The 27,513-nt window shown below is 46.2% G+C and overlaps 1 protein-coding gene across 1 annotated transcript; it reads right to left on the bottom strand.

The window, feature by feature from the left end:
• Nucleotides 1-1,778: 1,778 nt before the first annotated feature.
• On the bottom strand, nt 1,779-27,513 carry CD80 (CD80 molecule). The gene is made up of 6 exons (XM_050960934.1): nt 27,419-27,513; nt 26,108-26,214; nt 12,013-12,360; nt 8,125-8,403; nt 6,010-6,138; nt 1,779-1,966 (listed from the first exon to the last, which is right to left on the bottom strand). The coding sequence occupies exons 2-6, from the start codon at nt 26,202-26,204 to the stop codon at nt 1,839-1,841; spliced, it is 981 nt and encodes a 326-aa protein (XP_050816891.1). The 5' UTR covers nt 26,205-26,214; nt 27,419-27,513; the 3' UTR covers nt 1,779-1,838.

Genomic DNA, 27,513 nt, shown 5'->3' with positions numbered 1-27,513 from the left:
GCGAGTCCATCCATTATCAGAACAGAAAAACAAACAAACGTGACCCCTAGGACTTCACAACTGTCACTATGCTGCACACACTGGCCACTGGGATAGCAGAGAGAGAACCCAGATCATTCCCCCCCAAATAATTATTCATTAATAATAATTAACTCTTATTGCACAGATCCTCTCTCCCCCTGTTCCTTCCCCTGACCTAAAGGAAAACCTTTGTTAGGAGAACAGGGTTTAAGATCCAAATGAGCAGTTCCAATTCCATCCCCAATCCCCAGGCATTTGGAAGCAGCATCTCAGCATCTCTTTTCCTCTGCTTTGATTCCTGTTTATCAGCCTGGGTCCTCCAGAGGAAGAGTCAGCTGTAAATCAAGTCAGGTATCAGGAAAAAGGAGAGAGACTCCCCAGTGCCCAAAGTCATTGTAGAAGTGTAACCAGAGTTTTTCCTCACTCTGTAATTACAGGGCAGTGACACACTTGTGCTTCCATTTTCTAACACCTCATTTCCATGCTGACCCTTCCCAGAAACAGCCCCAGCATCCTTCATTTGATCTATCAAAAATAAACAGCATTTTCAAGTCATCTACTTCCTGGGCTCCCAATGAAGCTATTTGATATCTCACACCCTGCCAGTCACCTCACTGCTCACATTGGAAATCCTCAGAGGGATAAATTCTCCTCAAGCTGCTGAAGAGGAGGGTTTGGAGGGAAGCCCTGGCTGGGATGATTTAGTTGGGGTTGGTCCTGCTTGAGCAGGGGGTTGGACTAGATGACCTCCTGAGGTCCCTTCCAACCCTAATCTTCTATGATTCTATAAGTGTCTCAAAGATGGACGAGCATTTAGGGTAGGTTGACTCAGCCCGCTGTGGTGAGCCTCCCAGCCCAGGTCGACAGACTCAGGCTTGCAGGGTTCATGCTACCATGCTAAAAATAGCCAGATAGATGTTGCAGCTCGGGGTCTGAAGTCTGGGGGGGCGGGTAGGGTAGGGTGGGCAGTCTGCACAGCTAGTTCTAGTGGGGTTGTGTGAGCCCCATGAGCCTGAGTCTGTCAACCTGGGCTGGGAAGCTCGCTGCTGGCAGCTGCGTAGCTAGACCTTAGGAGCCGATTATGAAAAATGGAGTTATTCACTCACAGTTGTGCCCTCCCTCAACACCTCTGGCCACTGCTCCTTCAGCTCTCCTCTCATCGTCCTTGTGGCCGTTATACGTAGCAGGAGAGGCACATGGTCTGTGTGCAGTTCACCAGAAATAGTTTCCAGGGGGCCAGGGTAGCACATGGGACTGGTGAGAGGTTGATTGCTGGTGAACAGGTCAAATCGGATTCAATTTAGTAGTGACTGAAAGACATTGCCCATGAGAGCTATTTGTTGGCCTGTTTGTGAAATGAACAAACCCATCTCTAAGGCAATAACCAGCCTCTTGGTCTCGAACCAAGAACTGTATTTATCAAAGAGCTTCTCTTTCGGCCCTACTGGTGTGAGCTCTGGAGGTGGAGCAAATTGGAGGGGTGGCAGGAAGGGAACTTACACTAATTATTATATTGCAAGAAGGACCAAGAGCCCTGAAGAAACTGAAGACCACTGGCCTCTTTCACCATTATTACATTCACTTTAAATGTAAACCAAAAAAAAACAAAAAAAAATCTCTGCAATTATCTGGCTGGGAGACACCCTCACTCCAGAAGACCATGTCATCTATCCAAATGTGAGTGGCCACAAAGCCCTACAGCCTTGACCCCAGAAAACAACAGAACACTTTGTGTGCTAATGTTACCAGCACATAGCATATGAGCATCTATTTTGCCATCAACAAACAGGAGAAAGTTACCTGCAAATATGGTGTAATCAGAAAGATGCTGCTTCTGATATTACTTCAGAGAGCTCAATGACACCTCTTACACCCTCTTTCATTTCAGTTCCCACTGCTGGATCTTGAGGGACAGGGTAGTGAGAGCACCGCAGTCGGTCGCAGCCTAAGGAAAGAAGACAATCTCTCTTAAGTGCTCCGAATTCCAGTGCACTCAACAGTACTGGATCCAAATGCTTCCTTCAGCCACATTTTGATCCCTTCAAATATGGTTACGGGTGGGGGTGGAATATCAGAGTATAAGCAAGGAAATCAGATGGAGAAGAGCTCTTACCTCTAGTGCCATCACTCACTTGGCAGGATTGTTCCCTTCAGCATGTTAGAGTGATTGTCTATAACCATATTTTCATTGGCTGATTTGGGCCTTTTAGGTGATGTCACAGATAAACATAGGGGTGAAAGTAACTTAAAGGATTTACTGGTACGCTGGAGTCCTGAGTGGGGGCGTGGCCACAACCAGAAGAGGTGAGGCCTTTCAAGATTTAAAGGCCTTGGAGCTCCAGCTGTGGTTGGGAGCCCCAGGGCCTTTAAATCCCGTCAGAGCTACCAGCTGCAGAGGCAACTGCTCGGGCGAATTAAAGGACCCGGGGCTCCAGCCGCCGTGGCGCTCCGGGCCCTTTAAATCACTGCAGGAACCCTGCCACTGCCACCCCGGGGCGGCAGGGCTCCGGCAGTGATTTAAAGGGCCCGGTGCTCTGCCACTGAGGGGAGCCCCAGGCCCTTGAAAATGCTGCTGGAGCCTTGCCATTGCTGGGGCTCTGGCAACTGGGCTCGGGCAGGAATTTAAAGGGCCCAATGCTCCTGCCACTGAGGGGAGCCCGAGGCCCTTTAAAACACACTGGCGCCCTCCTGCCGCTGGGGCTCTGGCAGCTGGGCTTGAGCGGGGATTTTAAGGGCCTGGTGCTCCCCACAGCGGCTGGAACCCTGGGCCCTTTAAATCACCGCCGGGGAAGCTGGTCCAGTCCAGCATGGCATACCGGCTTCTTGCCAGTACACCATACTGGACAGTACCAACTTACTTTCACCTCTGGATAAACACCAAATCTCATTGGTGCAGAACTAGGACTTCAGCACATGCAAAAAATTAACCCTAAATATGCTGAGAAAATTCAGTGTACATACACCCTTTATTGTAAGTTACAGGCCAATAAATGAGCCTAAGTTACACACCAAGCAGGCAGAAAGGTAGGGTCTTAGTAACACAGTTTCTTTTAAGGGTGTAGCAGGAGCAAGGTTCCCCATAGTTTTACACCCTATTAGTTGGTTTTCCTCCTATAGTCAATCAGTGTCCCCTTGGCATGCTACGCTAAATCAGGCTCACACCAAAGTCTCAGCATAAATCTGATGCTGCCATTTAAGTGAGCTCTGAATTTGGCCCATTCTGTTAAGTGGATTAACGAAAGCAGAGGAAAAATGTTTTGCTATCTTTCCCCACATCCTTTTTTTTCTTAAGCCTATTTTCCAGAACAGAGTTAGAGATTGTGTACTGTTAACACATAGCTAGGTGCAAAGGTTGCCCAGGCAGGCCTAGGATCGTGAGCTCCTCAGGGCAGGGAGGTCCCTTCTCAAATGTCTGGAGAGTGTCTGGCAAATTGCAAACACCGCCACAAACAACTAAAATCCTCAACCACCCACTCCAGCCCAACCCTCCCCTCCCCTCCCTTTTTCTGCTTGTTTTCACCCTGCTTCACCTTGAAGCAAAGCTTTTAAGCTAAGAAACTGGACTCCAAGGCTGGACCAGCTCCCAGTCCAGGTTTCCACCATAACATTGCACTTCTGAAGCATTTGCTGAGCTCTGAGAGGGAAGCAGCAATTTCCCTGTAGGAGCCCTGGCCTGAAGCACTTCACATTTCCCTTCTCACTGAGGTTTAACTCAACCTTAAACACTCGAAAGCTGGTTCGAGACTCCAGCATCAGCTTCTGAAAGTGAACTTCTAGTCTGATAAGTAACTAAAATAGCACCATCTTATTCAGCAACTCTGGTTCCTGGGGGGGGGGGGGGGATTCAGAGACATGTCTACTGACCTCAGGCTCAAAGCTAAGTTTTTACCCTTATTAGAATGACGGAGCTAAGAGTGTGAGCTGAACTCTGTTCCTTTGGGTTCAGCAACAGGATTGTTTACTACTGTACATTCCAAACAGCTGTGCACCCCGTTAAGCACTAGGGAGCTGAGCAGGTGCCACTGAGGTCATAAATTGAAGATAATAGGGGCTGTAGAGCTGAGAGCATAAGTTGCCTCGCAGAATCTCTCTCACTGGTGATGGTGCACAGTGGTGGATTAGCCACTGGGCCCATAGGGCCTCTGCCCAGCGGCCCCTACCAACTGGGAGGCCACTGGAAAAATTCTGCCACTGAAGCCACAGGATAGGGAAGCCCCCCCAGCAGCCCCCCGACCCTGTCCCAAGCCCGCTCTCCCTCCCCTGCAGTGGCCCCCAACTTTGTCCCTGGGCAAAGCCCCCCCCCCCAACCCCCCAGCGGCCCTGGGACTGGAAGAGCTCTCACTTCCTGCTGTGCCCCAGGGCTGTGGCATGGGGACAGAGCTTCTCCGGTCTTGGGGCTGTAGGAGGTGGGAGAGAAAGGAGAAAAAGAGGTTGCAGGGCTGCAATGAGGGGACAGAATGAGGAGTACCCTGGGTGGAACAGGGGTGGGCCCCTGGACCCCACCTCTGGGAAAGGGGCAGAATGGGGTGGGGCTGTGGGTGAGGTCACAGGCAGAAGGGGTGGGAAGGGACCCTCCCCCCCACTTGCTCTGGCCTAGGACCCCAGGAGACCTTAATCTGCTTCTGATGGTGCACCAGGAGGAAATAGCCTTGCTTGACTCTCAGAGCCTAGGCTGATTTTGCAGGGCAGGTGGATAGAAAACAAAACCCCAACTCCTCACTTGTAGACAGCACATTTGAAATTAGCTGAAGAAGCAGTGGTGCTCCCAAGCAAAATAAAGTTACAAATGCCCTTCAGGGATTTGGGTCCCAACTATGTTAGAAATAACCTCTCCCGCTGAGGGACAGCACTGCAACTCTGATCAGTTCAAACACGCAGGCCAACAGCGCTTGCTTTAAATAGGAGGGTGGCTACTGACAGCACATGTTCAAGGCGGGGTGATTCTGGACTCTGAAGCTCACTTCCCTTGTGCCCAAACCAGGGCCGTGTCCAGGGTTTTTGCTGCCCCAAGTGGTGGGGGGAAAAAAAAAAGCCGCGATCGCCACAGTGGCCGCCACTTTATCCTTCAGCGGCAATTCGGCAGCAGGTCCTTCCCTCCAAGAGGGACTGAGGGACCCGCTGCCAAATTGCGGCCGAAGAGCCCGACATGCCGTCCCTTTCCCTTGGCTGTCCCAAGCATCTGCTTGCTGCGATGTTGCCTGGAGCCAGCCCTGGACCGAACCCTACATTGTGCGATCCTTAGGACACACTGTAAGGCTCATATATTTTTCTTGGTCCTGATTTACAAAGGTATTTAGATACCTAGAGATGAAGAGAGGCTTCTAGGTGGATTTTCAAAAGTCCCCAAGACTGGTGCTTAACTCCTATTGACTTTCAATGGGAGTTAGATACCTACTCTGCTTTGGTAAATCCAACTAGGTACCTCTCTGCATCTTGAGGTGCCCAAGTAGCTGTGTAAGTCTGGCCCCAAGTTATTCTGGGGGAAGCAAGGGAATGGTGCAAATAGGAGCTTGCCGGTGGAGGGCTTGAGGATAAGCCTCATTTTGGGAGGTGGCAAGTCTTTTTAAATGGTAAAAACTCCACTGTATTTTGATAATTATACAGCAGTGACAGCCCTGGCAAAGGGCTCCTTTGTACACTTCAGTACATAAAAACAGGTCTGAACCAAACCGGCCCAGATCTAAAAATCATTCAACTTTGCAGAATTTTTGATCCTGACCCAAATGACTCAGTTGCTCCCTGCCTATAATGGACCAAACCAAAACCCTGAACCCACATAGCTGCCAACCTTTAGGAAAGTCCTGATATGAAACTATACTTTGTGACATTGGCTGTTACAATTAGTACAACTAGAGCATTGGATATTCTGCACTTCCCTCCACAATCTAGCAACAGAAGAGTTTCCAAATAGTACATTTTACCAAGTTTCCTATGAGGCATCAAAAAGCAGCCCATGAATGTGAGTCTCATTAAAGGAACTGTACTTACCATGACACCGGAAATATTTGAAAAGCAAGGCAATGGCCACAAGGAAGATGCAGATGAGAACCAAACTCGAGGCAATAATGACCCCCTGGGGCGAAGGTGTTGGAGAAGAAGGACATTCCTTTAGTTTTTCTGAGAAGAAAGGATTGACAAATATAACTGAAGGGCGCTTCACCATAGTGCCACCTTCACACAAGAGTGGGTGTGAGAATCCTGTTTTGTCCAAATTCTAATGCCAAGTAATGCCTTTTTTTTTGCCAGTAACATGCTTATTTGCAATATATTATCCAGCCACTCCTTATAGTTGCTGAACTATATGGAGTTCCAGGCAGGGTATGCTCCCTGGTACACAAAAGTGACAAAGCTGCAACTCAAGCTCTGAGGAAGCCTCCCATTCCCCAAGAGTATTTTTCTGGGTTTAAGATTTTTATGACATCTGTGTAGTTTTAAGTGCTGGATTTTCTTCCAGAACCGGGCATGGATGAACTGTGTTTCACATGAGTTCTGCAAGGCTGTGAACATCTAAAAGCAGATAGGCAAATTTGACATAAAGAGGTAATACACAGTAGCAACTAAGTATCATAACCTATCTGATTAACAGAGCAGGCACTGCCTGCCCTGAGGAGCCTCTGTTGGCCGTGGGTGTTTATGTGGGGAAGTAACAAAGCTCTTTCCCTGTAAGGAACAGTGGAGGTTGAGTGGGTAATTACGAGTCTGCATTTAGAGAAACTTCCCGTCATAGAGGCACTACTTGGGTTCTCTTGTTTCAGGCACATTTACACCTAAGCCAGGGTAGTATGTGTGCCTCCAAGTTTATACATAAAAGAGACCTCTGAATGCAAAAGGCATATTTGATCTATCATTCTCTGAGTAGGGGGCAAAGAGAGTGAGGGTCTGAAATTTTATTTCAGTGGAGTCAGATGCTCTTGCCATTCTCATCAGATGGTGGAAGTCCTGTCACTTAGAACATTGAAAAGACTAGACGTACTACCACTTCTGCAGTAAGGAGCTCTCCTGCTTTGGCAGGAAGATGGCCTAAATGTATGCTTCATCTCGTAGGGCTTTACCCTCGCTAATGGCTAGGAGTCTGAGATCGGGCTAAATTAAGCAGCGTTCAGCTTCCTGGACATTGGCTTTATTCTCCCCCATAATCTTGCCAGCTGCACATGTGAGCCCCGCTAGCCCGGAGCTGGGACTCCCAAGCATTTGTTGCTTTAAGGACTGTTCCCAACAAACTGAAGTGAAAGTGGCCACCCACTTTAAAAATCAAAAGGTGTTTTTTGTTCTTGTCACTGTTTTTTCCCCTCCCTGCCTTCAAAGAATCCATCATTACCTCAAGCTATGGTTTTATTATGATTATTTTGCTGGGATTTTTTTTCTCCTCTTCTATTCCACACAATATACTGTTGAGCCCTTCTCTTCATCCCTGTTTCCTCCTGGGGATGTAGCCATTCCAGCTATTAGCAATATTCTCTAAGGGCCAGGTTCGGAGCTCCTTTCTCAAGCTGAATGGTACCTTCACAAGTCCCATTGAGTTAGCAGGGCTATGATGAATAAGGCACTATTCACCTTGGATAAGGGTGGCCGAATCTCTCCTGAGCTTCCCTTGGAAATGCCTGGATCCATACAGTCAGAACAATGGGCATAGAAACGTTTTAAATGTTGCTTTTAATACAAAATGGGTTTTTTTTAACTCTCTGGCTTTAAGCGTCTTCTTGCAAGCTCCTTTGTGCTGTGAAGCACTTAGACTGTAACAGATACTTCATATTCAGTATACTGCCTTTCATCACTCTCCCTGTCTGTTTTCACTTGGCCCTTTCCAGGCACAGGCCCATTTATTGTATGATCCTCTATTTTGCACTGCACTGTGTACAGTCATGGTACATTACTACATACATATGTTAGGAATATTACTGAGTGTGGGAAGCTGGAATTTCTTCCTGATTATTGCAATCAGTAACAGACCTTGAGGCAGGAATGAGAGGGCTTGTAAATTTTTTGTTTGTGTAACTATGGACACTATTCTGACACGAGTAAATGCACCCTTCTTTCTGAGCTATGTACCTCAGCGAGTTCCACAAATTCGTTACACACTGCGTATGATTGGCAGAAACTTACTCAGAGTGTAGTTAGAGGACACTTTGTAGACATCATACTCAATGGTACACGTGAGGAAAATGTCTTCAGTCAGATTGAGCTGCAATTTGGCGGTGACATTATAGAGGCTGTCTTTTGAGTCAGATAAATTGGTTTGCCAGTCCACAGACATATTATTGAGGATCCCGGAGACTCTGGGCTCTGCAAAGCCACCATGAGAAGAACAGTTCACCATCACCTCAGTTGAGCCACAAGCATCTTTGGGTACATCCGCTGATATGACTGGCTTGCTGAAGTCAGCTAGAGCAAAGGTAGTGAGAGAGATTTAATTACCATTCTGTCAGATGAGGCAAAATTGCAGTCTTCCTGACCCCTTGTCATTAAAGAGCCCACAACACTTGGCATTCTAGTGCCTCCAAATTCCTTCTGAAGTTACAGGTGGACAGGGAATTCTAGTATTCACCTTCACTTCCTGGCCTAAACTATTGTGCAGTATTGCAGCGCACTGTTTCACCAGCTGCCACATTCAGTGTTGGTGCGCTGTCTCTCTAGCTATACGGTCATTTGTAAGGTGGTCTTCTTAATGGAAAGTGCTATAGAAATATAGGGTTTGTGGTTATTAACAGTCTATTGCATAAATGTGTAGAAAAGATAACATTGGCCTCTCTTCTGAGCCATCCAGCAAGGGAATGAATTAATTAATGATTTGTATTACGGTCATGTCTAGGGACCCACCTCCCCAAACAACTGCAGTTGGGATCCCATGATGCTGGGCTCTGTTCAGATGCATCGTTAGTGACAGTCCCTGCCCCAAAGAGCTTGCAATCTTAAGTAGACAAGAATCAAAGCATGGGAGAGGAAACTGAGGCATGGAAGGATGACGTGACTTGCCAAAGGTCACACAGCAGATCAGTGGCAGAAAGAGAAAGATCCCAGGCCACCTCAGTTCTATGCCAGCACCCTATCCACTGGGCCCCACTGCCTTAGTTAGCACAAAGGATTGTTTTGGAGACAGTCACTTCTAAACCAGAAACTGGACTGAAACCACTAGCTCATTTCACACAGGAGCATTGAGGAGTCATCACATGGTAACAACTTTCAGTCACTATTTTCCTAGTCAACTAGCAGCCTAGAAGTGAAAGTCTCCATATCCCATTACCAATCCTTCTATCCAAAAGGCCTGAAGCCCCCCACCAGCACCCAGCTGTTACAAAGGCTTGTTAGAATGCAGGGGGATGGGAGATGGCAGAATAGAAGAGAGCTGGGCTGTTTTTAGTGCTGTGCCACATTGCCCATTAAATTGATTTACCAGCCCTAGGATTATTCCTCTCCATAGGTGATGCACCCCACAAGAGGGGGTGTGGAGTGTTCTGGGAATACAGGAGGCAAGAAACTGGACAAGTCTCTTTTTTTACTTCAGTTCTCACTCTCTGATAGGGAGACAGTTCCTTCGGGGGAGGGGGGCTCCCTGCACACCAGGGGGTGTTATATACATGCTGCTGTAAGGCAGGCTGAGGACTAGTGATGGGAAAACCTCAGGAGAGATGCACATTCAAGATGTAGAAGATTCCAGTGCTTATTCATGGGCCTAGATAGAGGCTTCCCTGCAAGATCTCTGGGACTTTCTGCTGTCATATGGGTCAAAAAGAAATCAATGTCTACTCTCAGTTGAAACCAACTATCAGAGAGGCGGCCGTGCAAATGGAAAATGATGATGAGAATAGAATTTCTTCTAACTTCCACCAAAGGTTCAGATTCGTTTTGAGCAACGGCACTCCTGTTCCTCCACTAAACCATTTCCCTGGGGCAGTGCTTACAGTGCTCTGAAAAAGTATGTGTGTGTGGGGGAACAAGCATTTTCTACAGAAATGAAAGTGACATCATCAGCATCTGCCTGTCTCGCCTCCCCCGTGGCGCCACATCAATTTTGCTCTTTCCCAGTTTCATGTCTGTTCTTCCTGCAGCTCCTGGGGTTCTTCACTCCCCTCTCCCAGACCAAACGTGGCTGCAGTGATGTCCCCTCTCTCCTTTCCCATGCTGGTGTTGGAGGCAAGGGAGAGACCAGAGGCACCAGCCTGTCACCATTGTTCACAGGAGGAGCTGTGGGAGAAGGAGCAGGGCTATCCTGAGCTGCTGAGAATCATAGGGTAGAAAGGGACCTCAGGAGATCATCTAGTCCAACCCCCTGCTCAAAGCAGGACCAATCCCCAAATGGCCCCCTCAAGGATTGAACTCACAACCCTGGATTTAGCAGGCCAATGCTCAAAACACTGAGCTCTCCCTCTCCCTACTCCCCTCCTGGAAGAATAGGCTCATGAGGGGTGGGGAGTGGCAGAGGAAGAGCTCTGCCCATTCCCTGCATTAGCTCTGATTGGCTGCTTACACCCCAGCAGATGGAAAAGTAGCCAATCAAAAGGGGTTTTTCCCCATGCAGGGCTGACGTGCTCTCCTCAATGCCAGCTTGAATTATAGAATGTTTATTGGGTGGGTCTGGAACCCCTTTCAACCAGGTGCCATTTAAGCATGGGTCTGAGGTGAGGTTCATTTAACCCTTAGGGAATGGCGATGTCTGATCCCTAGAGAACTAGCCAGGCCCCTAGAATGTTGTGGAGCTCTCCAAGGGTGATGGGGCAAAACCAGGAAGGGCCTATGGCTGCTGAGAGGTGGGGCCTGGTCAGAAAGCAGTCTTCCCACCATACCATGCCTGCCCTTGCAGGGACCACTTCCTTCTGCCCTACGAGAGAGACCTGACTTCTCTGTGCCTCACTCTGGAAAGCAGCATGGGGCCAAATAGCTCAGAGCACAGACCAGTGATGGCACTTTCTGGAGTGGCTCCTGGAATAAACTCCATGCCAAAGAGACAACTAGCAGGCAAGGAAAGGGGGAGAGAGAGGAGACCCTCTTTCAATGCTTGAAGTAGTGTGGACAGGGCCAGATTTCCAATTAGGCACAGTTGACACGTGCCTAGGCACACCGGCATTCTAGGGGTGCCTAAAAGTTAAAAATGAGTTAAAAGTTAAAACATACACCAATGATTTTGAACCTGCAGCTCACGGGCTGCATCCAGCCCAATTAGCACACAGCTGCGGGTGGCCCAGCTGTGTGCTAAAACCAATTCAGTTTGCCACTCCAGTCCTGGCAACGGCGGGGCTGGCGGAGGGGGAGACGGCACCATGCAGCCATGCTGGAGAGCTCCTGCCAGCAAGAAAGGCAAAGCAGCCCCTGGTGGCAGGGGAAGGCTTCAGCAATGCAATGCAGGGGGCCCTGCTGGGCAAGTGGGTCCTGAAGGAGCCCGGCCTGGGCAGGTCTCACTCCTGCTCCAGCCTGGCTGATCGCGCCTCTCCTGAGGGTCCAGCGCAATCCCCGACTGGCCCTGGCTGTGCTGCCCATTCAGTCTGCTGGACACAGTCACCTCCCAGAGGGGCAGGTGAGTGTGGCCAGGGCGCAGGAGAGTGGATTTGTAGGGGGCTTGTGGGGGGGCTCTGGGCAGTGAGGAGTGCTAGGCCATGGCGGGTGCAGGAGGTCTGTGTGTGTTGGGGCGCTAGGCAGTGGGGTCTATGTGGGGCACTGGGCACTTGTGGAGGATTTGTGGAGGGGGGCGCTGGGCAGTGGGAGTCCGTAGGTTGGGACGGGTGCTGAAGATGCTGTGCCTAGGGGTGCGTAAGGTGTAAAATTGGCCCTAAGTGTGGACTGCCATGTAGCAGGATAGAGCTAATGAAGGGGGATGGCAGGTAATCCTATTGGAAATAGAATCCCAACGGCGAGTCTTGTCATGCTTACGCTTCTCAAGGATGCTATGGCCTGACTGTTCTGTGGTCACAGTGAATGGTACATCTAGTCGTCCATCTTAACCTCTTGGTCTTTGCATATTAATTAAAGGCTTCTGATGATTTGGGTCACACCACTTACCTACAACCACCAAAACCACACTCTTGGCACATGCACGCTTGTAAGCTCCGTTCTCTAGCACCTGAACTATGCATTCATATGTGTTGTTGTCTGATAGTTCCACTGGGGAGATCAACAGTGTGAGGTTCTGTAGGTCCATCTCTGTCCGGTTCACATACTTTGAATTGACTGGGACTGAGTCCGGGACTGGCTTCCCTGCTGAGTAAGCCTGTATTACTTCTGTTTGTATTGTTTGCCAATAAACACGGTAGTTATACAGGGACTCTGGGCTGGGTAGTTCATAGCAGCAGGGCAGGAGGGCACTTTCTCCCAGTTTGGCTTTGAACTCCTTTTTTTCCTTTGCAAAGACTGCAGGGAAGCAAAAAGGAAACAACAACATATGTCATGAAACAGTAAAGCCCATTCTGCCTACAACTCCATAACCCTTGATCACAACTCTGTGTACTCCCACTGACATGCCCCAGCTTTCCATTGTCCACTTTGCACTGAAAAATCCTCCCAGAAGGGACCTGTCTCGGTGATTGTTCTTGTGATGCTCCAATCTCATGTATGGATCTAAGTAACAGAAAATGGTTGCTAAGCATGTGGATTAATGAAAATGATCAGATGCATGGCAAGCAGGATAGGTCACAGTTTTCAAAACTCAGAGTAAGTAATCATCACTATTGTCATTGAAGGGGCGAGGTACGTTGTCATACCCATCAGGGACCAAAACATCTCCTCTTCTCTCTCTTCTTAGAGCTGTTTGTTTGCAAAATCCCTATAATTTTTCTGTGTGTTTCCCCAACCTCAAGCAAATGCAGCAATGCATCTTTTTTTGTAAAGGGAAGGGTGGGAGAACCAACCCAACACGCCCACAATCATAAGCAACCCTACAACAACAAGCCAGCATCATAGCCCAACATTCAGAAGCATCTCTACAATTACAAACCGAGACACACAGCCTATAGTTCATGAGCATCCCTGCAACAAATCTGGATACATACCCTGGTGCTCATAAGGAATTAAATCACTAAACCAAAACTGCTCATGAGTATCCCTATGATAACAAACCAGTGTCACAGCTTGGTGCTCATAAGCATCCCGTGACAATAAGCCAGCACACTTACGGAATTAAAAAAGAAAAGAAAAGAAAAGAAAAGAAAAGAAAAGAAAAGATCAGTATGGAAACAATGCACCTCTGTCCTGCAGTGGTTCCCCTGCTTTGCAATATCCCCTTTTGCACTCTGCTCCCGTGCTCAGTCCTGCAATGCAGCGCCACAGTAGCTCTGCTTCCCCGCCTCCATCTGGTCACACCATGGAGGTAGGACATCAGAGGCGATAGCAAGCTGGAAGGCTTGAGAAGACCCGTGACAGCAAAGCAGAGGCTAGCTGAGGACTGATTGGCCCAGACTGATGACAGATCAGTGTCTGGAGAGAAAGAATGATCTTGTGGTTAAAGCAAAATGTGGGCAGGTCTATTCACACCTCTGCCATGAGTTGCCGAGGAACTTTGAGCAAGTCATTTAACCTCTCTGTGGCCTAGTTTCCCAAAGTGGGATAATGATACTTACCAACCCAAAAGGGTCTCCTAAGGCTTAACTCGTTGCTTGTAAAGCTCTCTGAGATCCCCCGCGGAAGGTGCTAGAGAAGGAAAACAATCTTAGCCTGCCCTGGTGCTCCCTGATTTGCAGGAGGCATGCCTGCCATTAACCAGAGTTCACACTTCAGACACCAAACCAAACCAAAAGCATGAGATTTTATGATTCGAGTCTAAAATGCACAGGGAATCCATTGCCAGCGCACATGCCCCTGCTCCACCCACCTGCCTTATGGCAAATCAGTAGGAAACATATAGAAAAATGCCAGGGTCCGCAAATACAAAATTGTGTTTTCCATTTAATTGGGGAGCTCTTCTTTGACTCAGGCACTTCATTGCCCCCTCACTAGTGAGGGATCCCAAGGAGAGCTCTTTTTTATCAATCAGGTGTGTTACTCTGTGTAACACAGGCCACCTTAAGCTGCATGTCTTGCTGCTCCTCCTCTTTGTGTGTGTCTGTCTTCTTCCTGCTTGTGTCTCCTTCCAGCTCAGTTACTATCATTGCTAGACTTCCGATAACAACAACTGAAACTTTGGGATTCTGGCCGGATATCACCACCCAATGCTGCTGGTTGTTTTTTTTATTATAGAGAAGAGTGGGCGTAACTGTAAATGTCGACGAGACAACGCATCATGAGTTGCATGAGGTTCTCCACACTTTGCCACCAAGAGTCTCTTCTGCAACCAAAAGGAGAACAAAAACCTCCTGGGCAGTACATATGCAGAGGCTGGAAACTCCTGCTGATGTCACACCCGCCCTTAAAAGGCACTGCACCCATGAAACTGCAACCCGAACACTTTAAACCTGAAGCAGCCACAGACCAGGGAGAGTCATGCAACTCCACAAAAGTCCCCAGTTCATATGAGTTTACTTTAAAGGTGAATTGCAAAGCAAAAATGAAAACTGAATCCAATCCAGATTTACGTACCTAATGTTCTGTAGAAGGCATCTACTATGGAAAAAAGTTGTAATAGATCATCTAGACAAAAATTTCCTCCTCTTCCCAACCTGCCAATGAAATCCTCTTGGTTCTTGCTCTCTGTACCCAGAGTGGATACTTCATTTGACCCCATGGATGAAGGAGTCAGGAATAGAGGAAGGAATTTCAGTTCTCTCACTCGTCCCACAGAAGAGAGCAGGACACAGGGGTTTCTTTATTTGCTTCCTACAAAGGATACAGGAACTCCAACTCCATTTGCTTGGTGATTCCCACTCTACTACCTATTTGATCAGAGACACTGCTATGGTTAGATCTCTGCATGGGTCAGGAAGAAGGAGTAGAGTGCTGATCAGGAGAGGTGCTCTCAGCATAGCAAGGCAATGAGGAAGCATTAGCAGTAAGCTTGGCAGAATTCAATTTTTATATATATATACAATTTGAGTGGATAATATCAATGGTTATTTTTAAGCATTTTATTTTTTTTAAATTTAAAGTTTCTCAATTTTGCAAAATTATGGGTTCTAAGCATTTATTTTTTCTTTTTGTCTTTTTTTTAGCAGTTGTGGGGTCAGGAAATTGTTTAATGACAGCAGACCCTGAGGTTCAAAAAATTAAAGCTTTATAACCGTTAAATACAAACTGTCAACATCAGATATCAAAATATACAATACATATATCCTTAAGTCAACAAATCATACCTGTTTTTTACTATTCATTTGCTAGTCCATTTGTAATGCATCTACCTCTAAATTCTAAATCACTGGATTTCTCCAGTACCATTTTTCTTACTTTTGCCTATCTGTAAATTTCAGTTATCATCTATGGAAATATTTTTTCAGCAGTTTAAGTGTGTATGGCAAAATAGATGTTTACCGACATACACAAATCAAAATCTAATCCTTCCAAACCTAGTTATCAGGGATCAGGTTGGACTAGCTAAAGATGTCTCAATGAACCATTGCTTTCCCCTGGTTAGTGCATCTTGATTCCAGAATTTCAACTTGCATTGTGCATCTGCTGGTTGCTACTCCGCTGTTAAGGTTAAGTTTTGTTTTTGACTTAAAGCAGGGATTTGACCTCTTCACTTTATAGGAAAACTATGGCACATTCTCCCCAAAATTCTAGTACTTACTTCTTAAATACAAAGTGATTTTTCCAAGAATTTATGAATAAATTCAATAATTAGGTTTTGAATTAAAATTAGCTAAGTAGGTCTTTAAAGAAATTTGCACCTGCTTCATTATTTTCCTGTCCCAAATAATCTTAGCAATGGGATACAGATTTTTTTAAATTTCCATATAGTTCATATTGGGCATAGGCTATATTTCAGGAAATATGGTTGTATTTAAGAGGAATTACTGCTTTCCCTAATTGTTATGAGTATATTTGCTATGGAGACACTCCTGTCAACAGCTCAGGTAACTCTTAAGTGGAGTTGATGTGACATAGGAGGTAACTCAAGAAATCATCACCCTTCCTCTGCAGCTAATTTGCATGCAACAATTCTATTGGTTGTAGTGCCTCAGTGATATGAGGAAGACAGGGCATATGTGCTGAGAGTGGTCTGTATCAGATTTGGTCGAACCAGTAGTACGCTTTAAAGATTATGCAGCTATATAGTAGGTGGCTGGTTGCACATTAGCTTGGGCAAGCGTACTTGATGGGATTCCTATGGCACTTCTGTTTCAGTTCCACTGTGCACAGAGGCAGCACTGTACTGGGAAAATGAGGCAGGAGCACAGAGATACTGGACTCGGCAATGGGCTCTCCCTGAACCCCTTCACAAGTGTTGGAATCAGTAACAGAGCCCTGCACACCAATAAGACAATTGCAAATTAAGGGTCAGATTTGTGCTGCTGCTCTGAGAATGCAAAGCAGCTGTAAATCCAGCTCTTTATGACCAGGTACTCCTTGGTGGGCCAGGATCTCTTCTTACCACAGATGTGGTGGAGAGAAAGAAGACAGAAATAGAGCATCTCTTTAAAAAATAGATAGGTATTTAATTCACCAGCAGTTGTATTCAGTCCCATTTCCTTACATGTTTTCAGTGTATGTCAACTGTGCCCAAAGCAACCTTAATTCTACTCTATACTGATTCTATGAGGAAGAGAGGAAAGGTATGAAAGAAATCTAATTTGATTTAAAAACTCAATTTCCTCTAGTCTGAGACTGTACATGCAGATTCATAGATTCTAGGGCCAGAAGGGACCAGGATCATCTAGTCTGAACTCCTGTATAGCACAGGCCGCAGAACTTCCCTGATTTAATTCCTGTTTGAATGAAAGCACATCTTTTAGAAAAATATCCAATCTTGATTTAAAAATTGCCGATTGTGGAGAATCCACCTTGATCCTTGGTAAATTGTTCTAATGGTTAATTACTCTCACTGTTAAAAAAATGCACATTTTGTTTCTAGTCTGAATTTGTCTACTTCTAGCCACTGAACCTTATTATAACTTTTGTCTACTAGAAGTGTCCTTTACTATCAAATTTCCATACCGCACACAGATGTTTATAGACTGTGATCAAGTCATCCTTAATCGTCTCTTTGTTAAGATAAAAAGATTGAGGTAACTGTGTAGGACATGTATCGCTGTAGGACGTGTTTTCCAATCTAATCATTCTCAGGGCTCATTTCTGAACCTTCTACAATTGATCATCAACATCCTTCCTGAATTATGGGCACCAGAACTGGATGCAGTATTCGAGTAGCAGTCTCACCAGTCTCTATTACCAATATAGAGGTAAAATAATCCATCTACTCCTTCTCAGTATTCCCCTGGAATTCCAAGGATTTCATGAGCCCTTTTGGCCACAGCATTGCACTGGTAGCTCAGCTGATTATCCACCATAACCTCGAAGTCCTTTTCAGAGTCACTGCTTCCCAGAATAGAAGGGCCCAGCCTTTAAGTATGGCCTACATTCTTTGTTTGTAGATGTATAACTGTACACTTGACTGTATTAAAACACATAGTTTACTTGCACCCAGTTTACCAAGTGACCCAGATCAGTCTGTATCAGTAACCTGTCCTCTTCATTATTTACCACTCCCACAATCCTCGTGTCATCTACAAATTTTATCATTGATGTTTTATGTTTTCTTCCAGGTCACTGATCAAAATGTTAAATAGTAGAGGGACAAGAACAGAACCCCACTAAAAACTCACCCACTTGATGATGATTCCCTACATACAGTTAGCAGTTTTAATCCATTTAAAGCATGCCAGTGTTGATTTTCTTTCGTTCTAGTTTCTTAATGCCATGTGGTACCAAGACAAATGCCTTACAGAAATGGAAGTACAGTACATCAACACTATTGCCTTTATCAACCAAACTTCTAGTTTCATTAAAAAACTTATCCTTTTAGTTTGACAAGATCTATTTTCCAAAAAAACTATGTTGATTGGCATTAATTATATTACCCTACCTTAATTCTTTATTAATCACGTTCCATATCAGACATTCCACTACTTCGCCCAGGATTGATGTCAGGCTGACAGGCCTGTGGTTACCTAGATCGTCCTATTTATTCTTTTTAAATAGTGGCACTAATTAGCTTTCTTTAAATCCTCTAGAATTTCACTACTGTGCCAAGACTTATTGACAATCAACAGTAATGGTCTAGATCAGAGGTGGGCAAACTATGACCCGCGGGCCACATCCGTCCCACGCCCCCAAGCTCCTGGCCCTGGAGGCTAGCCCCCGGCCTCTCTCCTGCTGTCCACCCTCCTCCACAGCCTTAGCTTGCTCGCTGCACCACTGGTGCAATGCTCTGGGCTGCGGGGCTGTGAGCTCCTGAGGCAGTGCAGCTGCAGAGCCCAGCCTGACCCAGTCTCTGTGCTGCGCGATGGCAGCAGTGGCATGAGCCGGGTGGCATGGCTGTAGCACCACCAGCCACTGTCCTCCAGGCAGTGCAGTAAGGGGTCAGGGAGCAGGAGGGGTTGGATAGAGGGCAGGGGAGTTTGAGGTGGTGGTCAGGGGGCAAGGGGTGTGGACAGGGGGCAGGGTGGTTGGGGGGAAACGGGGTTGATAGGGGCAGAGATCTGTGGGGGGGGACAGTCAGGAAGGAGGAGGGGTTGGGGGGGCAGCATGGGGCAGTCAGTGACAGGGGTTCCGGGGGCAGTCAGGGGACAGGGAGAAGGAGTGGTTGGATGGAGCAGGGGTCCTGAGGATCAGAAATGAGAGGAAGGGCTGGATGGGGTGGCAGAGGTCCTGGGGCAGTCAAGGGACAGGGAGCAGGGTGTGTGTGGATGGGGTAGGGGTCCCAGAGGGACCGAAAGGAAACAGGGGGTTGGATGGGGCAGGAGTCTCGAAGGGGCAGATAGGAGGTGGGGGATGGGCCATGACCCCATCCCTTAACCAGCCCTCCATACACTTTACGAAACCCAATGCGGCCCTCTGGCCAAAAAGTTTGCCCGCCCCGGTCCAAATTGCTCCTCTGCAACTCTTTTAAAACTCTTGAATGAAAGTATTTGGACCTGCTGATTTTAAACTGTCTAACTTTAGTAGCTCATGTTTAACATCTCCAGTGATACTAGCGGAATGGAAAATATTTCATCAACACCACCACCACCACATCATATGACTACATCATCTAGCTTTTTCACTGAACACTTCTGCTGTTTCTGAATTGTAACTGACAATTCTACCACTTCCATCTAGTAAAGGACCATATCATTGTTAGGATTCTTTTTGTCCCTAAAATACTTGGACATCTCCTTAATGCCTTTCACATAATCACATGGCTCTGTCATGTCATCTCTATAAGGCAGAGTTAAGGTGGGTTGGAAGGTGCAAACTGTGCATTATTGCCTTACATTTGTATTTCTTTTAAGCATAACCTTAACCCTCAATTGCCTGGATTTAAAAGGCTTGGTTTGAAGACAATTACAACATCTTTACAATTTCTTTTATCCTTAAGTTACTCATACATACTCTCAATCTTAACACCATTTAAACTTTTTTCTTTTGGTTTAAATTTTTTTTTCATCTCTAGCCCTTATGATTATGAAGAAAGCCTGGAAAACATGAACCATGTGTAAGCGATGCACCGATGCTGAGCCTAAAAAACAGCATGAAGTCATAGATCTGGGAAGTGTGTATTACCTCTATTCATCTCAGTGGCATGCTAGCTCTGAAGCTTAATGATGGTAATTTAAATATCAACATTGTTCACTATGTTACTGATGATCAAAGCATGTCCAGCACCACGACTTCCCTCCCACCCAATTTAACCGAAGCCAGTCACAGGTAGTTCAAAGCAGAGCACATGGGGTGCCAATGAGCATGCTGTCCATTTTTGTAATTCTTACTCATCAAAAATTGGACTACAGTCATCTTGCTTTGCCTAAACTTGTTTGTGTCACTACAGTGAGCAGACATAACCCAAAGACTTGCAGTCAGGGAGCAGATACACTGAGTAAGAAGGGGGCATTTTTACTGACTTACTCATGTGACAATAACTTTGCTTATAAGAAAAACAGTTCAGCATTAGAAGTGCCTTGATCTTTAATTAGTAACTCCTAAGATGTGCCAGGGAAGCTTTAATAACCACGTAGTCCAGAGAGTGTCACCTTTGCAGCATCTCTAGCAACACAGTGACACCCCCACATCAGCACCATCATATTGGGGGCACACAAACATTGCCTTCTGAACTCCACTTCCCTGTGCAAGCCACCCATTAGGGTCTTCAAGTCCCAACTCTGCCTAGTTTACAAGATAAGAACGATCACAACTCACAACCCTCTAGCCAATATGTTACATCCAAACAAGAGTTGTGGGGACAAAACCCTGATGGTTTCTGCTTTCTTGGCTGCTGGGATCCAGGTGAAGACATTCAGACTGGATGAATGATTTTGTAAAGGTCTATTTGTCTTAAATTTTATTGTGCCCCTCCCCCTCGGGTTATTTTGAGACAGATGGAATATGTATACTGGGCAGGGGGCAGATTTCATGCATATCAGCAGAGCTGGGGTAGGATAGAAGGGGAGGGTTTTTTGTGAGGGGAGGCGAGGGAAGAGGGCGTGAGAGACCCACTGAAACCCTCTTCAAGCACTAGGAGCAGACAAACCAGGTTAGGATAAGAAAGGACAGAGTTGAACATTCACTCAGAATTCAAATCCAGACCTGGATCTTTTCTGAGGTTAGAGAAATGGTGGTTCCTTTAAAACAAAACCAACCCTCCACCCACCTCCAGACATTTCCTTAGCATTTTTGCACCTGCTGGTTTGGGGCAGGACCAGAAGTAAGAGTTGTGCAAGACCATTCAAGGGGGATGTGTGGAGCACAGAGATTTGGATGAATTTGTTAAGCTTTTTCAAGATTCATCTATCCCTGGTTGAAACCCAGTCCTGAATAGTATTTTCTAGTAGAATACTTTGCCCTTGTGTAGCACCTTCCAACTGAGAAGGTTCTCAAAGCATGTCTGTCACAAAACCCCGCCTGAGTATTATCCCCACTTTATAACTAGAGAAACTGAGGCACAAAGGTTAAGGCCCAAATTTTCAAGTGTCTACTAATTTTGGGTGCCTCAAGTTTTCAGATACCCATCCCAATTCTGATGTGAATAGATGCTGTTAAGTGCCCAGCACCTGTGAAAAGCAAGCACTACATGCCTCAGATTGCGTACCCCAAATTAGTGAACACTTTTGGTTTAAATGACTTCCCTAAAAATGCACAAATTAGTGATAGGGCAGGGAATAGAAACCCAGAGTCCTTACTCCAAGCCCTCAGCTCTAATGAGCACGTATTCACTACAGCACTGAGCTGGGAATCTTGGCAATAAGCCAAAATGTGAGGGATTGGTTGAGGAAATATTTTATTTATATATAGATAGATAGATTTAACCTAACAGGCTAAGTGATAAATAAAGAACATGATAGCATTCTATAAGTATATGAAAGGTATAAATACCAAGGATGGAGAGAACTTGTAGATGGCAGTCCCGAGGGAAAAAAGGTTAAGAGTATGAGTTGCTGAGAGGAACAAGGATGTTGACTCGCAAGCACTTTCTAACAGCGAGATCTCTTTAGACTGAAATAATTTCCCAAAGGAAGTGATGAACACCTCTTAGAACAGTCAAAGGTAGACAGGAGATCACACAGACTTCATAGAACAAGTTTGCAAGTTGCAGTGACAGAGTTTGACTAGATTATCTTTCCCACCTTTAATTTCTATTATCCAATGTTACGATACTGCAGAATCAGAGGAAAGTGAAATGTACTGTGTTCTGTATGTAGAAAACATCATCATTAGTCTCTGCCCAGCCAGCAGTCAGCACTTTCATTTTCAGTCAGGGAGTCCCCTGGGACCAATGAACTGAAGTGGTATTTGAAAAGGTAAGAGAGAAAAGCAGAAGCACAATCCGTGGTGGGTTCTGCATTTGGAACTATTTGCATATTCTCGAATGACCTTCTGAATCTCCCAGTGATGTTCCTCGGAGGGAATTGAATTATTACAACTAGATTTCTGCATCTTTGAGTTCTGAGGAGGCAGCAGCTCATCCAAAAAGGCAAAAGAGACCGGGGCGGCAGCAGCAAAAAGACAGAAACTGAATTTGCATGTCTTAGCCGCTTCGGCTGTGGCTGCTTCAGTGAAACATTTGCAATTTCCTCATTGCAGTCTGCCCCTGGTACAGCTCCTAGGCCTATTGGGAATGGCACCGAAACTGGCCACAAATGGACAGAGAGTCATTAGTAGCTGATGAAAACATTGCCAATGCCCACGGAGCATGCTACCCTTTTTTATTTTTAATCTCTCCTGCCACCCCCAATAGAAATCTAATAAAGGGCCAGCTCCTCCCTGAGCTGGCTATTGTCACATGCATTCGAGAGGGGATTCCCAGCTCTTGTTAGTGAGCAAACATTTTCTTTCATTGTTGAAGGAAGTGTATTTCCCCACCCTCCAATAACTCAAAAACGTTGCAGGGATTTTCCTCAAAACTTTCCAAAAAAATTCACCTCTGGACAGAGCCCATGAACCAGATCCTGAGCTTTGGCACCACTCCGGGCAGGCAAAGACGCTGCATAACCATATTAAAGGGGTAGTAGGAGCTTCTCCCAGCAAGTGAGAATAGCCACCTGGCCTAAGGCTGGCTCCATTGGCTCTATGTCACCTCCTCCTAGTCTTCACCAGTACCTGGGGTAGGCCAGGAGCACACTGAGATCTGGCAACCATTGGCTGGTATAAGAGCTGCTAAGGGTATGTCTAAACTGAAGCACAGAGCGAGCCTCCCAGCCTGAACTGACAGACTCAGGCTGCCTTGGCTCGAGTTCGTGTGCTAAAAATAGCAGTGTGGATGTTGCTGCACCAGTGGAGGCTTGGGTGGCTAATGCCCAGCTGCAGTGTGGACACACCCTAAGAGACTGTTACCAGCCAGCGTAACTTAGAATAGCTCTAAGATTACTCTAAGTCATACCAGGACTTGACGTGGTCCCAGGAAGCCCTGGGGAATTGAGGAAGCACAAAGATGGCTTGAAGCCACTTTTGCATCCCTTCCCTGCCCTATCCCAGGTCCTGTGCTGAGCGCAGCATGTTGGACCCTGAGAACTTGGACCCACGCATGAAAAATGTCAGCCACAAAGAAGAAATGTTCAGAAAGTTATGAGCATTTGGAAAGATAGAGTTAGAACGAAAGCCCTGAGGTTATGCTATCTATAGCAGTCACTAACGGTGACTATGTATATCTATATACTGTATCCACTATAGCCCTTAGCTTATGTGTGTGTGTGTGTGTGTGTGTGTGCGCGCACACACACAAGCTAATGGCTATAGTGGATACAGTAAATATTGCACCACAGGTTGAAGAGGAGAACAAAAATAGCTTCAGGAATTATTTCCCACTGGAGGTCATTTTATTCACCTCCCGGGGCAATAAACATACTTATTCAGATGGGTGATGCTGGTTTAAGTTTTATTATGCAACGTTCTGCTTCCTAAACATAGTGCAGTTTTAGTTAACCTCTGCAAAGGGTCCTTAATTTTACATCACAAGCTCAGAACAATTTTGTTCCATGTCATAGTAAAAGAATGACTGCCACAGGTTCTTCTAGGATGCCCATCATCATGGTATCTACCTGCTGTCATTTAGCCCTTAATCCATATGTCACAAAGTAGGGTATGTATCAAAACTTCTCTTTTGAAAAGGAGTTTGAAGCTCAAAAATAATCACTGATTTTGGGTGCCCAACTTGAGACACTTCAAGGTGCCTTGATTTGGGCATCCAAATTGAAGCAACTAAAAATCAGGCCACCTTTGAAAGTGTTGGCTTCAATGATTTGCTTAAAATCACCCAGCAGGTCAGTGGCAGAGCTGTTAAGAGAATCCTGGTCTCCCAGCCCTGTGCTATAGCCGCACTGCCTACCATACAGAAGGTCATGAATTTGGGATGCCCACCTTCCTAATGCTTGAGCTATGAGATCATCTGCTACGAGCCCCAAGGAAATCTTTAAAACCATGCCATGGTGTACGCTGTATAGGCTACGTAAGTATTTGTGGTACTGTAGCACTGAGGAACACCAGTGACAAACCAAGACCCCACTGTGCTAGGCACTGCACATACACACAGAACAAAAAGTATATATTGTACAGAAGAGTTAACAGAAGAATGTTCTAGAGAGATTTAAAAATGCAGATCTGTATTGTTTTCCATATTACTCTGCCTATAAATAATATAGGCTCCCTAATGCTATCTGAGTCCCACGGCTCAGAGAGGAGAAAAAATTATAACCAGTACATTTTAGAAAGCTCCAAAGCTTTTCTCTGCTTGTTATTGTCATAGCGTTCAAATGAGAATCTTGCAGTCTACCAGGATTAGAAACAAAAGCGCTGTTCCTTTGGAAAGGACAGTCCCTGGCTTTCTAATGGGATAAAGCTCCTGTTTCTATTGATCAGACCTTAAACCTGTCACTGGTGAAGGCCTGCATATTGTCTAGCTTGGGCCTATTATAGTTTTGGGGAGTAATATGGCCTTCTTGTGCACACATACATTTATACACATACACATGATGGTTTAGTGTGGCATCATTACAGCATGAGTGTGGATGGATGCATTACTCACAAATACATGTATTATGTTTATGACATATATTTAAATGCGTGGGTAGGAGGTTGGGAGAGGGAAAAGAGCCTTGAAAACGTGGTGGTTTGCTTTACAGGGGTCTGTGTGTTTAATTCCGTGTGAAATTCCCCAAGTTTTGCTTTGAGTTTCTGGTTTGAACAAACTCAGAATCTTAAAGTGAAACTCAGTGGAAATAACAAAGTTTTCCCCCATTTCATAATACTACCATGAAAAACTCAGAATTTTGAACAACTTTTGTGCAAAGCCACAATTCAGCACAGTTTGCTCTAAAGTGTCATTAACTCCACGGAAACTGTCAACAAGCCTGATACTTCCAATCTGTAAGGGATCCAAGCTCAGGAGAACTGTATGTGCTTTGAGCTTTTGGTGTTAACATTTCACACAGGTGTGACAACTGATCTCAAAAGCCTATTGAATTGAATGGGCCTTGCAGCAGACTCTTGGAGAGAGCGAGGGGACAGGATATATGATTCAGTCCCAAGACCAGTAATTTAAGCCTGCATTAGGGAAATTGTTGATTGTGTGATTTTGCAATGACCAGTTTAATGTACATTTCCCAGAGGAAAAATTACCTCTTTCTGTTTCTGCATTTCCTGAGAGCTTAGAAGCGTTTCTGTCACAGAAGCCCTGAATCAGCTTCTATCCTTGCAGTCAAGGGAAGACAGGACAGGGCAGAGCTCCCTTTAGGGCCTGTCAATGCTGGTGCTTCAATGACTGGAAAGAGCACTGCTGAGCAATGGGAGAACACCCACCCCTGCCTATCCTTGGGAGCACAGCTGGCTCTCAGCTTTGTGTGGCCCTATGAAAAGTAGTACTTGCATGGACCACCCCTCACACACACAGCCTTGGACCAGGCACTTTCCCACAAGTGTGTGTGTACTCATATCCCTTCCTGCCTGCCTTTGGTGCTCACTCCAGCTGTGGGGAGCCCTCACCCCTCACAATTTTCAGACTCAGCAGTCTTTAGTGACCCACTTGGCCTAGGAAGCCAAGAATGGAGCAGAAGTGCCACTTTCCAAACTGAGAGCAGACAAGGGTGTCTTGAGAATTCTCTCTCTGCTGTGGCCTGCACACACCACTCTGTTGGGGCCACGGCTATGGAATCGAAGATGCCCTTCTAGACAGCACCTCATGGGTGTGGGGAGTGGAGGGCCCAACACAAGCAAATAGGTCACACAAGCTTATGGTTGGCTCTGTCTAGAGGAGTGGGACCAGGATCAGAAATCCAGTTCTTGTGTGGAGTATTAACTACTCCCCCACCCCACCCCACCCCGGCCACCAGGGCTCTTCCCAGCACCCTGATATTTCTACTACATTTTAGCGACAGTGAAAAGCACCACCCTGGAAGCTGCAGTCCTCTCTCTGTCCCCATAACATGCAGCAGCAGTAGCTCCAGCACCCCAAGCTTCTGCCCCAATGCTCCTCACCGGCCTAGTGTGGGGAAAGAGGGAGTCAAAGCTCCTGAGATACAAAATGGAACGGAACTCGTCCACTTACCTAGACTAGTGAAGTGAAGCACAAAGAGCCCCCGCCAGAACCAATTCTTTAATGCCAGGCCAGACCACATCAGTTCAGCCCTGGCCACACACACCATTTTCTTAGAACTTCTCGGATAAAAAAAGACAGAGAAAAGAAAAGGAGTGAAACAAGAAGGAATTGATGAGTTAATAAATGAAGCCTTGAATTGACCAGAAATCTTGACTCTTTGGACAAGTGATACACTATGTAGTACTTCTACACTGTTGAGCATCCGGCAGGATCCTATAGCACAGTGATTCTCAAACAGGGGGTTGGGATCCCTCAGGGGGTCTCAAGGTTATTAAATGGGGGAGTTATGAGCTGTCAGCCTCCACCCCAAGCCCCGCTTTGCATCGAGCATTTATAATGGTGCTAAATATATAAAATAGTGTTTTTAATTTATAAGGGGGGGGGGTCGCAATCAGAAGCTTGCTATGTGAAAGCGGTCACCAGTACAGAAGTTTGAGAACCACTGCCATAGCACTTAACAAACGCTGGTTAATTAAGCCTCAGTATCAGTGCACTGTCCACTCTCCAGGAGTTTCATTCTGGACTGGGTGATCTGCTGTGCTTGGGAAATTCTAATGGCCTTTTCAAGGGTTAATTCTGGGTGCTATGGACGTTATTCTGAGGGAGCAGTTAAGTGACTTTCCCAAGGTCCTGGCCACTCATCAGTGGCAGAGTTGGCCATACAGCCCAGGAGTCCCAATTGCTAAAGCCTCTGCTCTATACATAAAACACACTGATCCCCATTCTCAGTGCACCAAGGCTCTGGCTGGTATAAAATCAGGAGGCTGGTTTTACACTATCTTATTGCCTCCCCCTATTATTCTGGAGTTGGCCAGGAGCCTAGAATAGCCTCCGGACTTCCCCAAACTGCACCCAGTGGCCTTGGCCATTCAGCATTTAGGAAGTGAATTCAGTGCGGAAGAACTGGTGGATTTACAGCTCAAGAAAAAGCTGTTTATTACAGAGGCACAGCACCAGCAACAGAGGGTCAGTTCCCTCCAAGCCTGCCTCCTCCCATCCTGCCTCAACTCATAACAGACGCCTTTTTGAAATCATCAGCTCAAGGTGTTCAGAGGTTTGTTTTCCAGCCCAGCAGGTTTCTGACCAATTTTAAGATGATACATTCTTGACCTCCAGCAGCCCACACAGCCCAACATTACCAGGCACATGCCATGCAGCCAGACAGTAGTGAACTGCTAGCAGAGGAAAGCAAAGGGCCAAACCACTCCAGTAGAGGTCCCCAGAGTCACCTGTCGCAAGGCAAAAACTGAGAGCACTCACTTGTGTTCCAGTGGCTTCTTCTCCCTCTTGCCGTAGGGTCTGAGTAGTCCTTAGCTGGCCACGTCCCCTGTGTTACGGAGCTCAAAGCAGCTCAT

The sequence above is a fragment of the Gopherus flavomarginatus genome, chromosome 1 (assembly GCF_025201925.1).
Source record: "Gopherus flavomarginatus isolate rGopFla2 chromosome 1, rGopFla2.mat.asm, whole genome shotgun sequence".
Classification (NCBI taxonomy): domain Eukaryota; kingdom Metazoa; phylum Chordata; order Testudines; family Testudinidae; genus Gopherus; species Gopherus flavomarginatus.
Note: the sequence above shows the minus strand (reverse complement) of the source record. Positions and strands in the feature narration are given on the sequence as shown.

Coding starts and splice junctions, on each gene's coding strand:
- CD80 (XM_050960934.1), bottom strand. CDS start 26,204: ATGGTGTGTGTGGCCAGGGCTGAACTGATGTGGTCTGGCCTGGCATTA. Junction 12,361..26,107: donor GCTTCACTTCACTAGTCTAG/GTAAGTGGACGA, acceptor GCTTCCCTGCAG/TCTTTGCAAAGGAAAAAAAG. Junction 8,404..12,012: donor TGTGGTTTTGGTGGTTGTAG/GTAAGTGGTGTG, acceptor CCTTTGCTCTAG/CTGACTTCAGCAAGCCAGTC.